The sequence below is a fragment of the Serpula lacrymans genome, assembly GCF_000218685.1.
Source record: "Serpula lacrymans var. lacrymans S7.9 unplaced genomic scaffold SERLAscaffold_3, whole genome shotgun sequence".
NCBI lineage: Eukaryota > Fungi > Basidiomycota > Agaricomycetes > Boletales > Serpulaceae > Serpula > Serpula lacrymans.
The window spans coordinates 816,857-837,108 of NW_006763292.1; the positions used below are offsets into that span (position 1 = coordinate 816,857).

At 42.2% G+C, this 20,252-nt stretch overlaps 4 protein-coding genes across 4 annotated transcripts; 1 reads left to right on the forward strand and 3 right to left on the reverse strand.

Moving 5' to 3' along the window:
* Window positions 1–1,225: 1,225 nt before the first annotated feature.
* Window positions 1,226–3,899, reverse strand: SERLADRAFT_405880 (uncharacterized protein; the record flags this gene model as incomplete). Its single annotated transcript, XM_007314406.1, has 10 exons — window positions 1,226–1,425; window positions 1,594–1,861; window positions 1,895–2,221; window positions 2,469–2,612; window positions 2,661–2,868; window positions 2,934–3,054; window positions 3,243–3,341; window positions 3,383–3,436; window positions 3,689–3,709; window positions 3,851–3,899. The coding sequence occupies 10 exons, from the start codon at window positions 3,897–3,899 to the stop codon at window positions 1,226–1,228; spliced, it is 1,491 nt and encodes a 496-aa protein (XP_007314468.1).
* A 5,953-nt stretch (window positions 3,900–9,852) lies between these two features.
* On the reverse strand, window positions 9,853–11,047 carry SERLADRAFT_434171 (uncharacterized protein; the record flags this gene model as incomplete). The annotated part of the gene is made up of 2 exons (XM_007314407.1): window positions 9,853–10,250; window positions 10,900–11,047. The coding sequence occupies 2 exons, from the start codon at window positions 11,045–11,047 to the stop codon at window positions 9,853–9,855; spliced, it is 546 nt and encodes a 181-aa protein (XP_007314469.1).
* Window positions 11,048–13,601: 2,554 nt separating this feature from the next.
* SERLADRAFT_379896 (uncharacterized protein) lies at window positions 13,602–14,101 on the forward strand (the record flags this gene model as incomplete). The annotated part of the gene is made up of 3 exons (XM_007314408.1): window positions 13,602–13,643; window positions 13,719–13,826; window positions 13,882–14,101. Coding segments are annotated over 3 exons (370 nt in total), but the record flags the coding sequence as incomplete, so codon positions are not given.
* Window positions 14,090–19,590, reverse strand: SERLADRAFT_445824 (uncharacterized protein; the record flags this gene model as incomplete). Its single annotated transcript, XM_007314409.1, has 20 exons — window positions 14,090–14,908; window positions 14,962–15,172; window positions 15,225–15,343; window positions 15,400–15,514; window positions 15,568–15,743; window positions 15,790–15,936; window positions 15,994–16,239; window positions 16,296–16,357; window positions 16,406–16,802; window positions 16,853–16,975; window positions 17,029–17,112; window positions 17,175–17,920; window positions 17,970–18,072; window positions 18,127–18,295; window positions 18,360–18,561; window positions 18,629–18,746; window positions 18,816–18,865; window positions 18,918–19,130; window positions 19,272–19,382; window positions 19,557–19,590. 20 exons carry the CDS (start codon window positions 19,588–19,590, stop codon window positions 14,711–14,713), a joined length of 3,624 nt encoding a protein of 1,207 aa, XP_007314471.1.
* Window positions 19,591–20,252: the final 662 nt, after the last annotated feature.

Genomic DNA, 20,252 nt, shown 5'->3' on the forward strand with positions numbered 1-20,252 from the left:
AAGTACCCAGGTAGCCAGTTTTCACCCCAGGTTCGAAGCAAGCCCACAGGGAGACAAACCAGCAAGTATTCAATAAGTATTCTTCAAGTATTCTTTCAAACGCGCAAGTCAAAACACTAGAGAGGAATTTGAAGGGGCATGATTTGAAGGGGCACGAAGAAGAGCAACGGAAGGCAAGGCTGGATCAGATTCGGACACATGCATGTAATATACATCAGGAACGGGCTATTAAATCAACAAAACAAAATGTAAAAACTAAGCTGTGCTTGCCCCCAAAGAAAATGAAGATTTAGAATCACAAAAACAGTACACACGAAGATGCTTTTATTAAGAACAAAGCTTGAAGGAAGTGTCTAGCCACTTGCTGAGAGCAATCAGGGACTGGAACTAGAGTCCAATGTGAGTAACTAGAGAATAGGAAGCATTGGACTCTGCAGTACTGTCCGAAGTTTTGTAAACAAAGGTAAACAAAGCAGCCACAAAGGCGAAATCATAGAGAACACAATCAATAGTGAATGATAGAAGAATAGATAGAGAAAGGAATGAAAATATATAGGTAGCACAAAGGTGCAGAATCACCAAAACTAACAGCTTTCTCCCCTCGTAATCAACCACAAATTTGGGCATGGGAGGACTTGTTGTCAGGTTCTCATAGAGCCAAAAAAGGACGGACCCATCTGAAGTTGTGATGATATGCTTTGAGAGCATATCCGCAAATGCCCTGTACTCCATTGCCAAGCCGGCACCGTCTCCATGCTGGATAATAACCCTCTTGTACATGTTGCGAACTGCAGAAAGGAATAGGAGAGGGTGAAAAGTGCCACAGGTGAAGACACCCATTAGTTGTGGCCACGGAGGGAACTCATCATGGAGAGGATTCTTCCTTGGAGGTACTTTAACACCATCAGAACAGTAGAACTTCTTGTGATTTGTAGTGCACCCTGTATCTCCGGGATATTTGACGACACAACAATGACTGCAGGTTTGCGTCTTGCACTGGAAAGAAGAGAAATATTAGTAGATTGTTTGATACAGCAGTAGCTATCCTTACAGTTTTATTAGAGATGGTGCCAATTTCTTTGGTCTTGACAATGGAGATGGCACAGTGTTTGCACCAAAACATATCTCTTCCTGATTTTGCTGGTGAAAGGGCTGGTTAATAAAATAGTCACAGCTAAAAAAATAAGATACATGCATTTGTAGTTACCTGTTTTAATCCACTCAATCAACTAAGCCTCAATGTCACCGAGTTTTTCAAACAAGGCGCGAGGCTTCTTTTGTATGGTTGCTGCCCTATGGACTTATTCAAACCCTCCAGCTGTGCATAGTAGTCCTTTGTAGCCTGCACCCATTTGCGAGATGTCATTCCAAACAACGTCCACTTTTGCTCCAAATGCATGTCCATGAAGAGGTAGAATTCATTGTCTGTTTTGATGGTGAGAGAGTGAACATCAATGCCAGCAGAAATTGAGAATATTTATTCTGAGCGGGAGAGGGACTGAGCATCAGGGAGAGGAAGAATGGTTGTGAGAGATGTTGGATTAGTGACAGGCTTTGTCATCATGGCACTGGATGGAACAGCCATACTAGTACCCTTCTGAGATGTAAAGAATTTGTCGATGGGATTGAGTGCCTGGTTACCTTGGATTGCCTTCGAGCTTGTCTGGTTGGTTGAGGTGAAGACATTGGTTTTAGAAATAATATGCTGATCATGGTTGGTTGAGGTGAAGACATTGGTTTTAGGGATAATCTCAGGTTGGTCATTCGAGTCTACATGTGAGGTTTGTTCTTTTCCTTTCAGGACCATCTGGCCATCCTGTATTCTCTTTGTGCCTGCTTGCTGGTGTTCTGCTGGTAAATACTTTGTAAGAGCTTTCAAGGGAGAAGCACTTACTGGAGAGAGCAACCGGCCCCTTTTCACAGTTGGACCCTCAGAAGCCAGAGCATCATCACCAGTCAAGTCACAGAATGTTACCTTGCATTTTGGCGGTCCAATTTGCATCACAGAAGTTGTGGCATTATTGTCCAATGTAAACAAGCTAGATGCTTCTGGAGCTTGAGGTAAAAAAAGTAATGCCAAATCAATGTTCATAGACGCCAGTACATACTTTGGCTCAAGATTGTCATTGCATTTGGGGGGGTCAAATATGCTGTTATCCTCGAGGTTTGGGTCTTCTGCTTTTATCTGAAACAGTCCACCAAATGTGCCCGCATTCTCTGACTGGGTAAGCCCAAATGCTTTGTCAGTTTCAATATCTGGGAGTACTGGGCAACTAGGCTGCATGAATTGGCAACCTTGAGTGATTGGTTCTGAATCAGCCAGGTTGTTCCATAAGTTTGCAATGTGATTGACAAAGCGTAGATAGTGAGTGCCATGAGTTGATTGAATGAAGTGAGATGATTTTGGCATCTTGTAAGCTATGCTAATGTTACAACGGATCACAAAGTCGATAGAGAGTGCTGTGAACATTTTGAGACCACTTGAAAAGGACCTCATTAGTAAGTTCCATCCCATTGTGTGATCCCTCAATTTGGCTTCCATCAGAGCGGATGTCTTGGCGCATTCGAGACAGACAGCCCTTCTTCACATGGGCAAGTTGGTCTGCATGTACCTGTCCTGTATTGTGTAGAAATAACAACTATATACCAATAAAACGAACCTTGGATGCTGCCTCTGACCATACACCACCTTTTTCAGCCCATTTCTCAAACATCCTCTGCAGAAGCACCTCTTGTTCAAATTTATCTCGGTATTCTGCCATCTGTCCGTTTTTAGAGGCTTCTGTCTTGAGGACTGCATTGCTTACTTCTTGAGCGACCACTGAACACAGGGGATTCTTTATTCCATTCAAAACCGATGCTAGATACCTACAATATGATTGTAAGTACACAAACATATGCTTCATTTGTTTCGGAAAATGGATGGTACTCACCTCATAATAAAATGCAAGACATTGAGGCCAATGTGTACCCCAGGAAACACACTGAGAATTGCAATACAAATATAGCAACAATTGTCAGCAATAATCATATTTGGTGGTGCAACTCCAAGTTCTGTGAAATAATTCCTCAGTCCGCTAAGTGCTTCTACTATTTCTGCATTAATTTGAGTCTGACACATCCTCTAAGCATTTTCTGATGAGTTTCAATAAGAGAACTTGGTACAAAACCTCAAAAACCTCACCCAGGCAAGTATCTCCTTATTCTTGTTTATGATGCTGAAAATCCCCCCCTTCACGTACTTTGACTTGACTTTTTGTCAGTTACTGTTGCTTTCCCCACAGACTTGAATGTTGTGTCAAGAGACAGACAAGCGCCTGTTGACAGTGCCACTGTAAGTCCTGATCTTCGGATCAATCAGTGATCTCAGGCTATTGCTCACCAGACAATGTTTGTAAATAGTGGCAGCTTTCTTCTTTCCTTGTTTGTTTACTGACTTTAAGATAAATATCAGTGACCAAATCATTTGTTATCAACTTGCTCCCATATTGTCCATCTGGCCCTGAGAATACTTGTAGAGGATCACATGGTTTAAAAGGTGAGCACTGTTTTCTTCTCCGTCTTTGGAAGCCTTGTAGATATTCAAGCTGAGCTTGATAATATTGCAGCAAATGAAGCTCTGCGTGGTTATTGGTTCCCCAATGAAGTTAATGCTCTTGTCATGTCAGAGAAAGTGAGTGGAACTCACATTGAATGTTATCTGACAGCGCTGCCAATGTGCTCAAAGGTCGCATTTCTACTAACAAGTGAAATAGGTCCTGTGTGATGGCATATCGTTTGAAGAAAATGGGGATTCCTCCTGTAAACTCTGGTGAGTCCTATTTCTTCTAACATGTTCCAAAACACTGACTTAGAATCTGCCAGAACTCCCATTTTTCCCAGAACACATGGCTAGTCATTGTGAAGCAATGATGCTTGTTTCTAGATCCATGCTTTGAGCCCGGTGAGTGTTCTTTGCAGACCCAACATCTCAATTGAAACCCAAGTGCAGTTTCTTCCCGCCCAACACCATAAACATCATGATGGCCAGTGGAGGTCCACCCACCCCAATACACATCTGTTGACCTACAGTTTGGACACATTTCCATATTGTTGAAGTAGAATGGATAGATAATTGTTATAGGCTTCAGGTAGGCAATTTCTGGTTTGATAGCTGGAAGATTTTTACGCTTCTCCAGGTGGAAAAATGATGGTGGGGAGAAATGGGGACTATAAATAGGTACAGTGTTCTTGAGGCTTGGAGGGACTTTATTATGCTGATTATTTGCATATAATTTAGTAGCTTTGTAGACATAGTCCACATATTCAACAATATGTGATTCCCACTTCAACTGTGCATTTTGCAATTTTTTGTCAAACGCAAGACAACTGTCTTCCCAGGTCTGGACTTGTTTTTCCACCTCCATCCAAAGTAAGTCACCTTCAAATTGTTTCACATAAGCCAACTCACCAATGTACTCCAGTCTCTTTCAAACTTAGTTTGCTTGTCTGTAGGCAAGCCTGCTTTTATTAGCACTATGATAACTTGTGGTTTGAAGCTGATATTAGATCTCTACACCTTATGCCAAACTAACGGAGGTGTGAGGCTCAAATCAAACAAGTAGTGTCAAGTATCGATGTAAAAGAAGTAATCAACAACTGAAGAATGTATGTACATGAGTAGCAGTATATATACGTTTTCTGAAGGTCAGCCATGAGGCGCTGACTGATGTACTATGTCATAGTCTAGACTTTGGTCAGGTGACAGTAAGGTCACATAATGGATATTATTAACTATTGCTTGCGTAATGGGTCATGTGATAGTAAGATCACATGATGATAATGATAAGATGTTTCAAGATTAGATAAGATTTTGTCCAAATCGTGACATTACCCCCTCTTTAAGACTTTCGTCTCGAAAGTGAGGGTCCAGTTTTCCAGGTTCTCAGTTGAATAGTTGTTTTTGTACTCTTGTTGTAGTAAAGTTCTCAAAAGGTTGGAATTGTAATTGAAATTGTATCCGTCAAGGTGCACTAGGGTTTTTCTCATGGAATAATCCTACCTTTTTTGGTGAATTTGATAGGTGTTGTTCGGGTTCCCATATGCGTTCCTCTTTTGGATAGTTCTTCCAATGAACTAGATATTCTGATTTTCCTTTTTTTAGACGTGAGTCTAGAACTTCTTCAACTTCATACTCTTCTTGTCCATCCACTATCACCAGTGGTATCGATTTGGGTTGTTTCTGAGAGGGGAATTGTGGTTCTCGGTAGGGTGTGAGTTTTGTCTCGTTAAAAACTGGATGAATGGATCGCCATGTTGGTGGTAGCAGTAGTTTGTAGGCTGACTCGCCTATCTTTTTGATGATCTCGAATGGTCCGTATCTTTTTGATAAAATTGGATAATAACCAGACCAGGGATTGAACCTGGAACCTTCTGGATACATGCCAGCTGCTCTACCAATTGAGCTATATGGCCAAGGTTATACAATGTAGGATCTTAAACATGACATGCAACCATGGACATCTTACACAGAATAGCTGCTGCATACTGGGCTGGCTTACAAATCAGAGGTATTATCCTATGGAGTATTGGTATGTCAGAGTATATTCTAACACTTTTATCATCCAATTTTTTAGCTGGTCTGTCGGTCTGTCGAGATGTTTGTTGCTTCCACATATACTTTGTCTCCTATTGTATATTCCACAATGTCCCTCTTTTTTTTGTCATACTGCTTCTTCATCTGTTCTCCTGCCTTTCGTAATGACTCTTCCGCTTTCTTCCTTGTGTCTGTCATTCTCTTTACAAAATCTTCCACGCTCTCGCTTTTCACCTCCACTTTCACTACTTCCTGTGTTCTCGGATGACGTCCTTGATTTAGGTAGAATGGGCTATAACCTGTCACAGAGTGTTGTTTGTTGTTATATGAGAACTCTGCTAAAGTAAGCTATTCTGCCCAATCATTTTGTTTATGGTTTACAAGGATTCTCAGATATTGTTCTATCTCTTGATTGATCCTCTCTGTTTGCCCATCCGTTTGTGGATGCCATGCTGTTGATGGATTTGCTTTTATCTGGAGTAGTGTTTGTAGATCTTTCATAAATTTAGAAACAAATTGCGGTCCCCAATCTGAAATGATCTTTTCGGGTATACCGTAGTTTCTAAATATGTGATCTCTAAATAATTGTGCTACTCCTTCTGAGGTAATCTCTATTTGAGTGGGAATTGTCTTGATCATTTTTGTGAATCGGTCTACGACTACCATTATCATGTTGTATCCAATTAGTTCTGGTAATGGTCCGATTAGATCCACTGAAATGATTTTCCATGGTTTACTTGGGATTTTGTTTGGATGGAGTGGTGCCGCTTTCTTTTTGTGATCTGTCTTAGTTCTTTGGCAGATTTCACATCCATCTACATATCTCGTGATATCTATCTCTGTCCATGTAAGGCCACCAGTATTCTCGAGTGATCAACTCTTTCATTTTATATCTGCCTGGGTGGCCTGCAATGGTAGAGTCATGGTTCCGTCTGATGATTTCTTCCCTCAACTTGGCATCTTTTGGTACATATATTCTGCCTTTGAATACTACATAACCTTCATCTTCAAACCATCCATCTTCTCTTCTCTCTATCTTTCCTTTCATCTTTTTTATCAAGTCATCTATGTTTCCTTTTCTTTTTAAGATCCACTTCAAAATTACTAATTCTTCTTCCCCACTATCTGCCATTGCTTGTCTCTGTTCTGATGAAAGGGTCATTTGTACAAATAGTTTCTCATCTAATAGTACAACATCCTCGTTGTCTCTTTTTCCTTTATTATGATCTGATCGTCTTGAGAGCAGATCCGCTTTCACATGTTTCTTCCCAGGCATATGGTGTATTGTGAAATGATACTGACTCAACTCTGTCATCCATCTTGCCTGTCGTCTGTTCAACTTCCTCAGTTCTTTGAAATATAACAGATTTTGATGATCTGTCCATATCTCAAATTCTTCCTCCGCATCTACTAAGTAATGCCTCCATTCATTGAGTGCTGTCATAATGGCAAGGAGTTCTTTGTCATAGATTTCATAATTACGCTCTGTGGGATTCAGCACTTTAGAAAGGTATGTGATTGGTCTCCAGTCATCTTTTTGTCTCTGTGATAAGACAGCTCCCATTGCAAAGTCACTACTGTCTGCTTCCACTTTATATTGGCCATGTGGTACTGGGAGGGCTAGCACAGGGGCTGAAGCAATGCGTTTCTTTAAAGTTTCAAATGCCTCACGTTGTTCATTTCCCCAAATGAATTCCTCTTTTCCCGTTAACTTGGTCAATAATTTCGCTACTTCTCCGAATCCTTCTATAAACCTTCTATAGAAATTCACAAAGCCCAGAAATGCTTGGATATCTTTTTTGTTTTTACATTCTGGCCATTTGCTAATTCCTTCTACTTTTACTGGATCCATGCAAATTTCGTTTTCTGAGATGATCAATCCCAGATATTCTACTTCTGTTTGTTCGAAATCGCATTTCTCTGGTTTAAGGTAGAGATGGTTTTTTCTCAGGATTTCTAATACACATTGTGTTGCTCTGTGTATATCATAATATCATCCAGATTTATGATCACAAGCCCTTTGTCTATCAATTCTTTAAAGAGTGCGTTCATCATCGTTTGGAATGTGGCAGGGGAATTTGTCAGCCCAAAGAAAATGACTAATGGTTCAAATAACCCCCAATTTGTTCTGAATGCCGCTTTTGGCTCATCTCCCTCTCTCATTCAGATATTATTATATCCCCATTTTATGTCCAGCTTTGTGAAGTACTTTGCTCCGCTCAACTTGTCTACTAGTTCTCCAATCAGGGGAAGTGGATATCTGTTTTTGATAGTGATATCATTTAACTTCCAATAGTCCTGAACTGGTCTTAGCTTTTTGTCTTTTTTCTTTATGAAGAAAAAGGGTGATGTGAACGGGGATTTGGATGGTCTTATCTGTCCCGATTCTAGATTCTCTTTCAAGAATGCATCTAACTCTTCCTGTTCTCCTCTTGTTAATGGGTAAATCTTGCAATCTAGGGAGTGATCTCCTGGTACTAGTTCAATTGCATGGTCCCATTGTCTCCTTTCAGGTAGTGCATCAAATTCCTTTTTATCAAATACGTCTTTGTATTGATGAAGGTGCTTTGACACTATCTTTTCAAATCTGCCTTTTTTCCGATCTTTGCCCGCAGCTTCGGCTAGTCTTTGTGCCATTGTGCCTTGGGCCCTAATGTGATAGTATTGATTATCGATAGTGGTGTCTTTGAAATTATGGAGATTTATCTGTATCAATCTTTCCTCCACTTCAAGTTCTTCGAAGAGTGTTTCAGGGTCCTCCTCTGGATCAGAGATTCAGATTTTGGGTTTGCACTCTTCAGGACATCTTTCAAAGGTTAACTGTGACTCTTTCCAGTCTATTGTTGGGTTATGTTTGTATAACCACTCATGTCCTAAAAACATCTTTCCGTTACCAAGATTGGTTACGGCGGGATGATTTCTTTCAATGTGATTATCAATTTCCATAAGTAGTATTACAAATTCATTGATGGCTCCATTTTTATTAAGAGTACCATCTGCATTATAAACTGGAATTGGTCTAGGTATCTTTTTTGTTTCATAATTTTGGTCTTTCACAAATTGAGAGTCGATGCAACTCCCTGTGCATCCACTATCTAATAGTGCTTCGACCATTTTTGTCTTCAGAGTGTCTAATATAGTGGTTGATTTCTTTTATTGTTTCCCAGGTTACTTCTTTAGTTGTCTTTTAACATGTCCAGGCACTTAGAATCCCAATGGATTTTTTTTCACTTTGGTCTCTAAGCCTGTCCACTACCCATTCTGGGGTCCAGACTTCTTTTCTGTCTAGGTTTTGTTTTGGAGGGGTTCCTGACCTCCCTTCTACAGTCTCTGCTGCGTTTTTCTCTGTAGAGCTTGCCGCATTGGGTGTAGGTTTCTTAGCATCCGCCGTCATTGCTGTGCTTTCTAGTGATTTGCCCGCCATCAAAGCTGTGGATGTCTCGTCACTATGCGCCGCTTCTGCCGCGGTTGTGCTTTTCCTTTTTGCATCTTTTCTTTCATTCCTTATTTTTTTCTTTGTGTGTGTGTCAATGATTTCATTTTCTGTGCTTTCTGGTAGATTACATGATTCCACATTTAGAGAAGAAAATTGGTTTGAAATGTTGTTTTTAGGCGCAGTCATTTGATGCTGTTCCGCTGGCCTCTTTAAAAACCTGCCAGGAGTTTTTCCCTCTCCTCTTTTGTCATTTTCTCTAAAAATTCTCAAATATTAAATTGAGGCTTCTTTGTTTGTGCGTCTTTGCACTCAAAGCTTCTATGTCCTTTCTCTCCGCACCGGTAACATTGTCCCTCAGTGCGGAATTTTGCTTTGTCTACTTCCATTCTTTCTCCGCTACCTGTATATGTGTAGCCTGTTCTGTCCCTCTTCTTTTCTGTTTTCTGTTCTGAATTTTTCTCACTTGGTTTCCTTCCAAATTCAGATGCCTTCTTCTCTTTCTCTTGTTCTCTCCAGATGTAGTCTATCCGGATGAGTTCTCGTTTCCACTCCTGGTAATCTCTGGGAATATGCCCTCCGTAGATTACCCAATGTACCAAGGGCTTATTCATGTTCTGTCTTAGCAATGAGATCAGGAACTCCTCATTCATTCTATTGTTGTATCCTGCCCACCTCTTCTTTTCTTCAAACTTTTCAAAGAAGGCTTGAGCAGTTTCATTGCCCTGTCTTAGGGTCAATATTTCATTCTTTGCAGTTTCTTTTTCAAAACTGTCTTTAAATCTTTCTTCCATCTTGTCGGCAAAAAACGGCCAACTTCTGTATGTGTTTGTTATGTTTAGCCCTAGCTGTTGGCGTCGACTCTGTTTTCTAGCCAATTGGTCTGAAAGGCTGCGGCTTCTCCTTCTTTCATAAAAGACAGCACAAAGTCTATCTTTTTCCTATCATCTTTGAAATATGCGGTGTCGTCTTCAAAATGTAGAAGTAGGGACTCTCTAAAAGCCCAATACTTCTTCTTATCTCCCGAGAAGTTTTCTGGCTTCTTGAGGGCCGTCCTAGTCCTTTCTACCCTTTCTGGGGGTGGTGCTGCTTTTGTTCTTTTCAGCCTTTTCTCTAAGACACTGACTTCTTCTAGTGCCTCGTCTAGTTGGGACTGATACAGAAGGCGGGTTTCTCGGATTGACTTCTCGACTTCTTGTTTTACGTATGTCTCTAATGAGGCTTCTCTGGGCGGGGGAGTTTCTATTCTCGGCAATGAGTGTAACAACCAAGAGTTAGTTACTCTGGCGCACACAGAAACACACTATAAGGAAGATGATGGGGGAGTGGTTACCCCTTAGGCTGCAGAGAGTTTGTTGGTTAACAACAGGAGGACTCGTTGAGGAGTCTCCTTGATCTATTGGGGTATATATACTACTACAGGGTTATTTGTACATGTGTACTATACAGTTTGATAGAGACGGTGGCTGATGATGTCATGGGGCCTAGCCCGCATGATTAGCTCCACTGTGTGAGAGAGTTGAGTCCAAAATAAGAAGAAAGGCAACGCAGCGCGAGAAAGAGGAGTTAGAACCAAAAGGGGAAGTGCCGTGTGGCACCATGTGTGAAAGCTATAGTACAAGGTTAAAGCGGAGAATAAAAGTAAAGGGAAGGTCCAAAAATTGTGTTATCGTAACAATGAGTCCATCATTTCCCGAGTAAAGTCATCGCCCGTGCTGCTGGACGGCTGGGGCCAATCTCAGTACTCTAAATTGGACATTTTCAAATAGTAGTGTTTGTGGCGGGGGAGTTTCTTGTTTTATTACAGGAAAGAGGCTTCTGATGGGTGTTATAATAGGGAGTGGGAATTGTCCCTTGTAAACGTAATCTTTTGTGGATATGTTTTGTTCACCGATCCAAATGTAGAAATCTCTACTGAGCATAGAAGAAGTTCCCCAGTGATAAGCTGGATTGATACACCACTTCCAAGATCTCAAGTAGTCTATCTTTTTCTCTTTAGTCAAGGTGATCCTCTTCTGTTCACCATTGACTGTGTACATACTGTGCTATTTTTGTATTTTTACAAATTTTATGTAAAAGGCTATAGTAGAAAAACTAGGTCCGGACAGTTGTCTAGTTTTGACCGGCTTTTTATCTTCTCCTGACTGGCGGACGCAAATGCGCAGCCTGGTCAGAGGAAAGAGAAGGTTGAAACTATGTAAAAACGAGAAAATTCCAGTGGTTCCACACCAAAGAAATTATGATGATATAATGGTAACTAAAGGGGGATGGTTTGGAAGGAGTCTTGGGAGGTTGTTGGTGAGATGTTGGCAGGGAAGAATGATACAATGGTGTTGGGGCATGTAGGGATATGGGTGAGGGGAATAATAGGTTGGTTTGTTTGGGGACGATAGAAAATGTGAAGTGTGGTGAATATGATGATGATAACAATGATGAGTGTTATGGTTATTGGGATAGTTGCTGTTACGTTCATAGACGGTACTTGTGCGAGTTGTTGATTGTATTGAATCCCTACACCTTATGCTGAACTAACGGAGGTGTGAGGCTCAAATCAAACAAGTAGCGTCAAGTATCGATGTATAAGGAGTAATCAACAACTGAAGAATGTATGTACATGAGTAGCAGTATATATACGTTTTCTGAAGGTCAGCCATGAGGCGCTGACTGATGTACTACGTTATAGTCTAGACTTTGGTCAGGTGATAGTAAGGTCACGTGACAGATATTGTTAACTATTGCTTGCATAATGGGTCATGTGATAGTAAGATCACATGACAATAATGATAAGATGTTTCAAGATTAGATAAGATTTTGTTCAAATCGTGACAGCTAACATGCTTATGTTGGGAGACTCAGACATTGCTGAAGGTGGTGTGGTTTGAATAGTACGTTTGACCCCTTTTTATTTTCTTTCAAATTTGATTTGTCACCCATAACTGTATGCTAGTAAGTAGCAGCAACCTCTGATGTTTCACACTGACTTTGAGTCACAGTTAGCACAGTAAGGCTATCATGTATTGGATACAAGGTGCAATACATTAGTATGTTTACAGAAGCTAGATAGAGTAATTTATTTGGCACAAATGGACAGGAATCTCGCACTAATGAATCTTTTTCCACCAACACCAGGTCCATTCCAAATGCACAATGAAACATTCACCGGCCTTGAAAATGGAACTTCCTGCAGTGAATCCGGTGGATAGTGAAGACCGCTTGAAGAGAAAACTGGCAATTCATGTGCATGACTCGGAGATCCCTAGAAACTGTGTGATCAGCTGAAATTTGCTAAGACAATAGCATTAATATACCATGTTGTTCGGATTTTTCAAGGCCCACAAAACTTGCGGAAACTCAGTGCTAGACTGATCAGGATGGGATAGAAGCTGTGATGTGTCTGCTTCGTTTCTGAGGGCAATGTGATGAAGAGCATTCAACAGTGCTTTCCATTGCTTGAAGCTTGTTTCATCGTCTTGAAATGGCTCTAACCAACATGATGCTACTGGGCTGTTACACATAGCAGGGTTGTTACCAAATATTTCAATATCTCCATGCGTCGTCAAATAGCAATTGTGCCTTGAGATGTGGCATGTAAAGTTGAATGCGGTTTTGAAGAAAAACAGCTTGTTGGGATACTTCCAACAAAGGATACGTCTATCATTCCCTACTCCTACAAAGTATAGATTGGGCTCTACCCACTCTGCCAGAAGAGCATTGTAGGGGTAGTAATCTTCATCTAATAAACTACTATCCTCTGGATTTTGGCATGGCTTTAATGTTAATATATGAGCAAGTTCCGTACTTACCATGAGTAACCTCCATTGATCTAGCATATAGCGATCTCGTCAATCTACCTTGGTGTAGCCTAAATCGGTGATCTCGAGTGTCTGAGGTACAGTTACAGGTAACAGTAAGCATCAAAAATGACACAGGAAGAAGCGCTGATGGGCATTAATTAAATAGAAGCAAGGGAAGGAGTGCTGATTGGCGTTAAGTAAACACAGCTTGGGATATTCCTGGGTACACTCTAAGAATACCCCTAGGATTCTCCTGGCATTTTCCCGGCCCGCCTGCGGCGGACACTCTCCTTCGAATGACCAATTTGGAATGGCGGAGTTGCCGAGTTGCCAGGGTGCGTTCAACTTTTCTCATCATATGATGTATTTTTTTATTTTTTTATTTCCATATCATCACACATCAAAACCACTAGGATAAATCCCTCTTCTGTGAACAAAGTGGGTAGAAGACTGATTGTATCGCATTATAGGGCTTGGTCATAAGATCAGTAAGTTTACAAAATATAAAAGGTTATCCCGTTCATGTTCTTTTCCTGATGTAAGTTAGAAGTCATCATGCTGAGTAGTACTCGCGAAACGGCCGTAAGTTCTCGGACTACTTGGTCAAACTGGTTTATTGCACTGAGACACCAATAGGGCAAAGCAGGGAACCAGCTGAGACCTGTTTTCTCACTGTACAGGTCCTATCTCCGCGAAATCAGACAGTTACCTCACACTTATCTCCAGTGAGCTTCCTACGCTAATGTTTGTCCAGTCTAACCACCATTCCACAGACAGTTTTTTCGCTTGAAAGTGTCAGATGATTTTCGTGCAGTTTTACGAACTAGCAACGAGACTCTCAGTTCCAAAAAGATAAAGAGAGTATCCAAGGTAGTCTTCCTTTATTGGAGTCAGGAATGTTACTTACTGATTTTAGGACCTGCGAAGTCTGCGTGCTGCAAACCAGGGAGATTTCACAGCCTTTAGAAATGTTCTGGATATCGCATATGGAAGAAAGGGTCCTCTCTGGTGGGATTTATTGAAGGTAGCTTACCATTTTTGTACAATGACTTGAATCCTCAACCTGTTTTTTCCTTAAGTTACTGTTACGAGGTCCGACATCGCCACGTCCACAGCCCATTATAACAGGGAATGAAAGGTCGCGTCCGCCGGCATACTCCCAGCACTTGGCTACCCTTCTCACTTCGACTCTGTCTCGTCGGACGAAGCCTTTGAGTGCTAACGACCTGAAGTCTCCCCCAACTCTACAGGATCGAGCCAAGCTGTCATCTAAACATGTTGTTTTTCTGGGCCCTTTTAGTAAACGCAGAGAAGTGAACATTCGGTGGCGGTACTTTGTTCGCGAATGGAAGAAAGTCCTGCCTCCATTACAAATTCACATCAATGACTTCCCTGATTATGAAAAGGGCATACAAGATGGACCTGCGGAAGCTTCATTGAATACCGGTTTTGAAAAAACTGACGTTTTCTGGGAGCTTTCAAAGCTAGCAGGGCAGCCTTGGAAAAATCCCATAACCAAGGAGATACGTGCCTTTCGAAGACACGACATAACACACGAGGGCATAACTAAGGATAAAACAAATAGGCCCAGATGGCTCCGGAGACGGTATCAGGAGCTCCTCGCCAAATTGCCTATCCTGAAGCAAATTCATATATCAGGGGAAAATGGAAAGAGTGCCAGATATGAAATTTCCTTGCCCTCATATGCAATTTTCCCTTCAAGTTCTCATTTAGCCTCTCTCCCTCACGCAAGCGAGGAAAATATGGATTGGATACGTGGGGCGCAAGAAAAGAGTACGTCAGGACATGGAAAGCGAGTACTACAATTAGACAAAACACTACTATAGTTAACTGATGTATTTGACAATAACTACAGTGGAATAAATATAACCTATGTTTGGATTGTACTCATGCCTCCTCTATATCTATGGAACTCTCCATCTCCAAACCGCGCAACTCTATAGTATACATATTGTAGTTGCGATCTGCAGCTCGGGACGCCGTGGCTTCGTCTTCTCCTTGATCGACACCACACTGCAAATTCAGTATGGCCTTATACTCGTCAAAGTTGAACTTCTTCTTCTGTCGGATGCCATTCAGCATATCCTGGTTTGTTCATCATAAGCATGTGACATGAAATAATAACATTGATGCGTTACCTGAGGGGGTAAGAAGAAAAGCGAATAATAAGCTTTCGCTCGTTCAAACTCTGTGTGCTGTTGCCCGTTAGCGACAGTTTTGAGACTTTGCTGTAGAGCTAAGATATTTCGTATGATTTTCTTTATGCCAAACTTGTTAGCAAAGCGTATATATCGGGCATTTGAAATTAAAAGATGCTCCATAAGAGGTCCCAGTCCTACAAATATGAAGCTAAATGCCATAAGCCTGCTGATTGACATTGTACTTGTATAGAATTACGCACCAGCATTCTTCTTTGAGCAAAGTGGCCGAGACGAGGTCATCACATGCTCCAAGTTCGGCATTCAGGTCGATGATGTAAGGGTCAGGCTCTCCTGCTTCATGATCTACAGAATAGTTCCCCTAAAAATGATACAAAGATGAAGGCCCGCATATGTAAAAAGAATTGATATACCCACATGTCGCAGAGCAGCATCTAGATAATGTATAACACGACAACGAATGTCAATCCTAATAGTGTGTAGGATGATTTCAGCTAGCTGATTGTAAGTTTGAATTAACGCTCCGAAACGTCTGAAACGTTGGCCAATAAGTCACGATAGTAGCGTAATCACGAAAATACTAACAAAGCCATTTCACGCGTCAAAGGGAGGCCCAACTGCTCGTCAGATATATTTGAAAGCAAAGCATGTAAGCTCGTTGTAGCAGGGCTCAGTGGCTCCAGCCGTGATTTTGGATTGGTGGGAGAGAGTACGCCTCCTGGACCAGCTTTCAAAGAGTTCAACTCTGTGGTAAACCACGCCTGACCGACATAAACAAATGGCCTACACGGGAAGATGATGACTTACTAGACTGCGGTATAAAGCACACAGCGCTGCGAGATTCCGAGTCGAAGGTACGATATCGCCTTTATTGACTGAGCCTTGTACCAGGAAGCTCGACTCTAAGTGAGTTTCTTGACGACAAAGGTGTTCTAGCCTACTGGTATTCGCTTCCTGCTTGATAAGCAAATCAAAAGCGAGGTCTGCCGTATTCAAGACATCATTTCTTACTGATGTAGAAAATAGCTCTGCCAAGCACAAGCTTATTTCTGATTTTTGAGCCCATTGCGCAGCTAAAGCAGAAGATTGGGTAGAACCCCAACATGTAGATACTAGATCGTAGAAGCGGTCACTACAACGCTGATAGAATTGTATGATGACGCTAAGGATGAGCCTTGAATAGTTTTCACGATGGAAGGGGGTGCTTCGAAGCATGGCGCACAAAGAATTTATCAGCGCTATGAGCTGTGTACTTGCCTATAACGAACAATAATCACAATCGACGATATTTGTAATATAGGCCAGTGTCGTACCTTCAATAGAGGTTGAAGACTGATACGCATCGATAAAGGATCAGGTTGAAATGCCTCGGGACCTGATATGGAATTAAAAAGCATGGTCGAATTGATATAAGTATGCATACCAGTCACTGCTTGATGGAAAAGTGTAGAGACCTTCTCCTCAAGCTGAGGCAAATACACTTTCAAGACAAAATTGTCCAAAACTTCGCTGGCTGGACGAGTACTTTCGACCCCGGAAGGCAATATCTCGGATATACGGCTCAAGAAAGTTAGTGTGGGCTGGAAAAGAACACTGACATGAAATGCATCCGGTCGGATTAGCAAACGATGGTGTTGGCTGAGACCTGTCAAGCGATCATCTGTTCCGACAGTAGATAACATAGCCTGGACCGTGCTTTCTGTAGAGTTTTGCACAAGTCCTGGCATCGTGTCCTTGAGAGCACGCGCAAGTTCATCTTCATGCTTTTTTAGGATCTTATTTGTGAGTTTTGTATCTGTATCGGCAAAACGGAACACAGTCTAAACAGGTTGTGAGCAACGACCAATTGCTAAGTCTAAATATGACAAACCTTGCTCTTATCCCTGTTAAATCTGCCATCACGCAGAACCTCGTTAATGGAAGATATTGGATTCCGTCCCGCTACTGAACTTTGCCCGTCGTTCGTTAAGTAGTCATGTAGAAGGGTTCTAACCTATGTGAAGAAATTTCATTGTCTGATAAACTACGCGAAGGACGCTTGCTGACCTCTGCTTGGACGGGAAGCCACATTTCAGCAAGCGGAAACAAAGCACCTGGTTTGGCACCAGATGAGTCTTTGAAGTCCCGTCTCTAGATGTATGCAAAAGCCGAATCAGATTTCACATTAAGATCTATGGCTAAAGAGAGCATACCGAGCCTATTCGTTTTGTGACCTCATAAATCGCTCTCAAACCCTGCGTAACAGCATCCAGCTTAGAATAGAGAGTCCAAAAGAGGTCTTTAAGGGTTTCTTGATCGGCATATCTAGTCGAAGATTCCAAGGCCGCTAACCTCAGCGAGGAGGCGCGAAGAGAATTACCCTTGGATGCCATAGAGGATCCTATTACACTGAAGCCCATTCCTGCCGTAGGGTCTCCCACCACGAAGACATAGCCTCCCTCTGACCTCCTGAGACTGGCATCCCCGAAACCAAACATAGATACTCTCTTCGCTTCTTCTGCTCGCTCTTCGACCTGATCTAGAGTGGCTTCCACTAGTGCGAAGATTTCACTTGGCAGCCTTTGAGCAACCATGTCAAGAGCACTGCCAAGCTTCCCCAGTACAGCAAATGACTCTAATAGAGTTTCAATATACGTAAAGGAATCCGACTCGGGGTTGGCATTAGACTGTGACGCTTGCGACGAAAAAGGAAATAGCGAGGAAATATTGGAGAAAGATAAATTGGAGGGCAAAGATGACGACGATGATATTTGGGGTGAATCACTGCTTTGAAAGCTTGCTTCGGTAATATCGTGAGGGGGATCGTTTGGTCGCATAGCAAGGCCACTGAGAAATCGAGATAATCGAGACGACTTGTTGATGTCTGCTAACGGTTCCTGCGTAGATTCTGGTTCCGGAACATATGGCGGTGGTTCATCCTCGAATTCGACTCGAGGAACTGTGGTATACTTCAGAAACATCAATGTCGACGTAGGGAGAATACTTACAGTTCTGCTGATTTAGAGTATATGCCACCCAGCGCGATTCACACCAGAATGATTTGAGGTATAAGTGATTATGGAGTTCATCAATCAGTATCTCTCGTAAAGCCTGGACATTTTCCTTTGAGGACAGTTAGACAAAAAGCACAAGTTCAAAATATACCATTTCCTGGCCACTAAGATAACTTCGTAAATCAACGACTGCCCCAATTTCTTGCATATCTTGTGTATTTATCATTTTCAAACTTCGCACTAAAAGAATCGATGCTTGTAGTAACCGTTTTTCTGACATTAGAGTCTCCAGCAGGTCCGGTACTGACTTTAGATTTTCACTGAGAGATGATAGTCACCATTAGTCGGACGAAGACGCAATGTGTAGGTAATACGAGAACTGACATTTGATCAAGAATTCGCATCATTTCTTCCAAAGTTTGACTCCTTGACCACAATTGGACTAAGTCAGCTCGCTTACTGCCTAGAGCATCTCTAGCTTCTTGAAGAGCAAAACGAGTATCGGAAATTTGTGTCTGAGTCAAACCAAGGTAATTTATCAGAGAAGCGTGATGGGGGAGGGCGGCGGCGAAAGCTTGATAGTGTTCTAAGTAAGGCATGACGAAGGGTACCGTCACTCGTAAGATAAGGCTTGTGAGGTGGAAAATACGTACTATCAACCGATCCCTTCAACGCTTTAGATAGGGTGGCTTTCGTTTGCCGGAATGAATCCATGTCTTTGCCAACTGGCGAATCACCAAGCAGTGAAAGTGCCAAATCTACATTATTAAACTATGCCAAAAGATATCAATGTCGTGAGTAGCAGAACACTAAGAGAATCGAGAGCGAAGTATTTCTTACGTCTGGATCGATGACAAACTCCCATTCGTCTGTTATCTCGTCCAATACAACTTATTGCAAAGATTCAAGATTTGATCTTGTTAACAGGCAGGAAAAGCGCACCATCGATGTCACCCGCCTTAGCCTTGCCTGTTGCTTTTCTTCCTGGCATACGTTCCTTGATCCGCTCCTGTCTCAGCTTCTCCATCTCCATCTCTTTCTGCTTCTCACGTTCATATTCAACATCCTCTTTTCCGTTAGTCATTGCTCGTTTGCGAGCACCAGCAGATTGAAATGCAGACATGACAGCGGCGAGAGAAGTTGGGCTGGAACACACTTCAGAGTCCTCGGTGGTCACAGATCCCAGAAGCTCTGACCTTGTTGTGTGATTCGTGATGGTTAGGTTGCCATTACGGATTCGAATAGGCATGGAAATGTCGGAACGAGTAGTACTCGAGCTATCTTTGCGGTCTCGACCTGGGTCTCTATATCCTTGTGTTGCCCCAGAGGACGTAGAAGTTCTTTCGGACGTAGAGTAATCAGATACTTGGCGAGCCCTCAGCTCAGATCTTTGAGGGCGTGAGGGCCCTTTTGGAGATGTAAGAGCTAATCCTCGAGGAGGAGGAGAGGCAAATGAGCCATTGCTAGGTGTGGTGGGACGCGAGAGGGTGCGGGTGAGGTGCAAGGGTCTTGTTGAAGGCAACTGTGCAGAATATGCGCCATTCGTGTTCGTCAGCGAAGGTGCACGGGCTCGTCGCGTACTGTCTTCTGGAGGACATGAAGGCACAGGAGACATCGCTGTTGACTATGGAGCTGAACGTTTACTCCTACATATAATTTTCGGTATTTTCGGTTACCTTCACAAAATCCCACGCCGCGACACACGTCGTGGAGCCTCCTGCCAAATCAAACTCAGTCAACTCAGCAAGATCAAGCAATCGAGAGTCTATCACTTGTCTGCCTGGTGACGAGCAATCGTGATCAATCTTGTTCCACCTCGCATTTCAGACGTCTTCAGGGATAAAATCTGAACTCCCTACAATATCAACAAGCTGCTTGAATGATTCTTGAGATTTTGTACCCGTGATTTCCAGTACCATTCACCCAGGTGGAACAAACTCTGGTTTAGATAAGGACCAAGAGAACATCTAGGTTCCTTAGGCTGCATTGAAGGTAGGAGTCTGGTAAAGGAGTCTGGTTCTTCAAAATGACTGATATTATTTACCTAAGAGAGACTACAATAGATATCAGTTTAAAGTGATCTCTAATAAATATAATGTAACCTACCTCAGCCGCTGCCCAAGAGGCTGTAGAAACGACTGAGGTATTCCTATACTAAACCCCCTACTACGGATGGATCGTATACCTCCTACTTAACCTATGTTCCCGGGTTTGTGAATCGGAGGGGTTAGTATGATATACAAGTCCTGCGATCTGCGTCACTCATCCTGCTTTGAC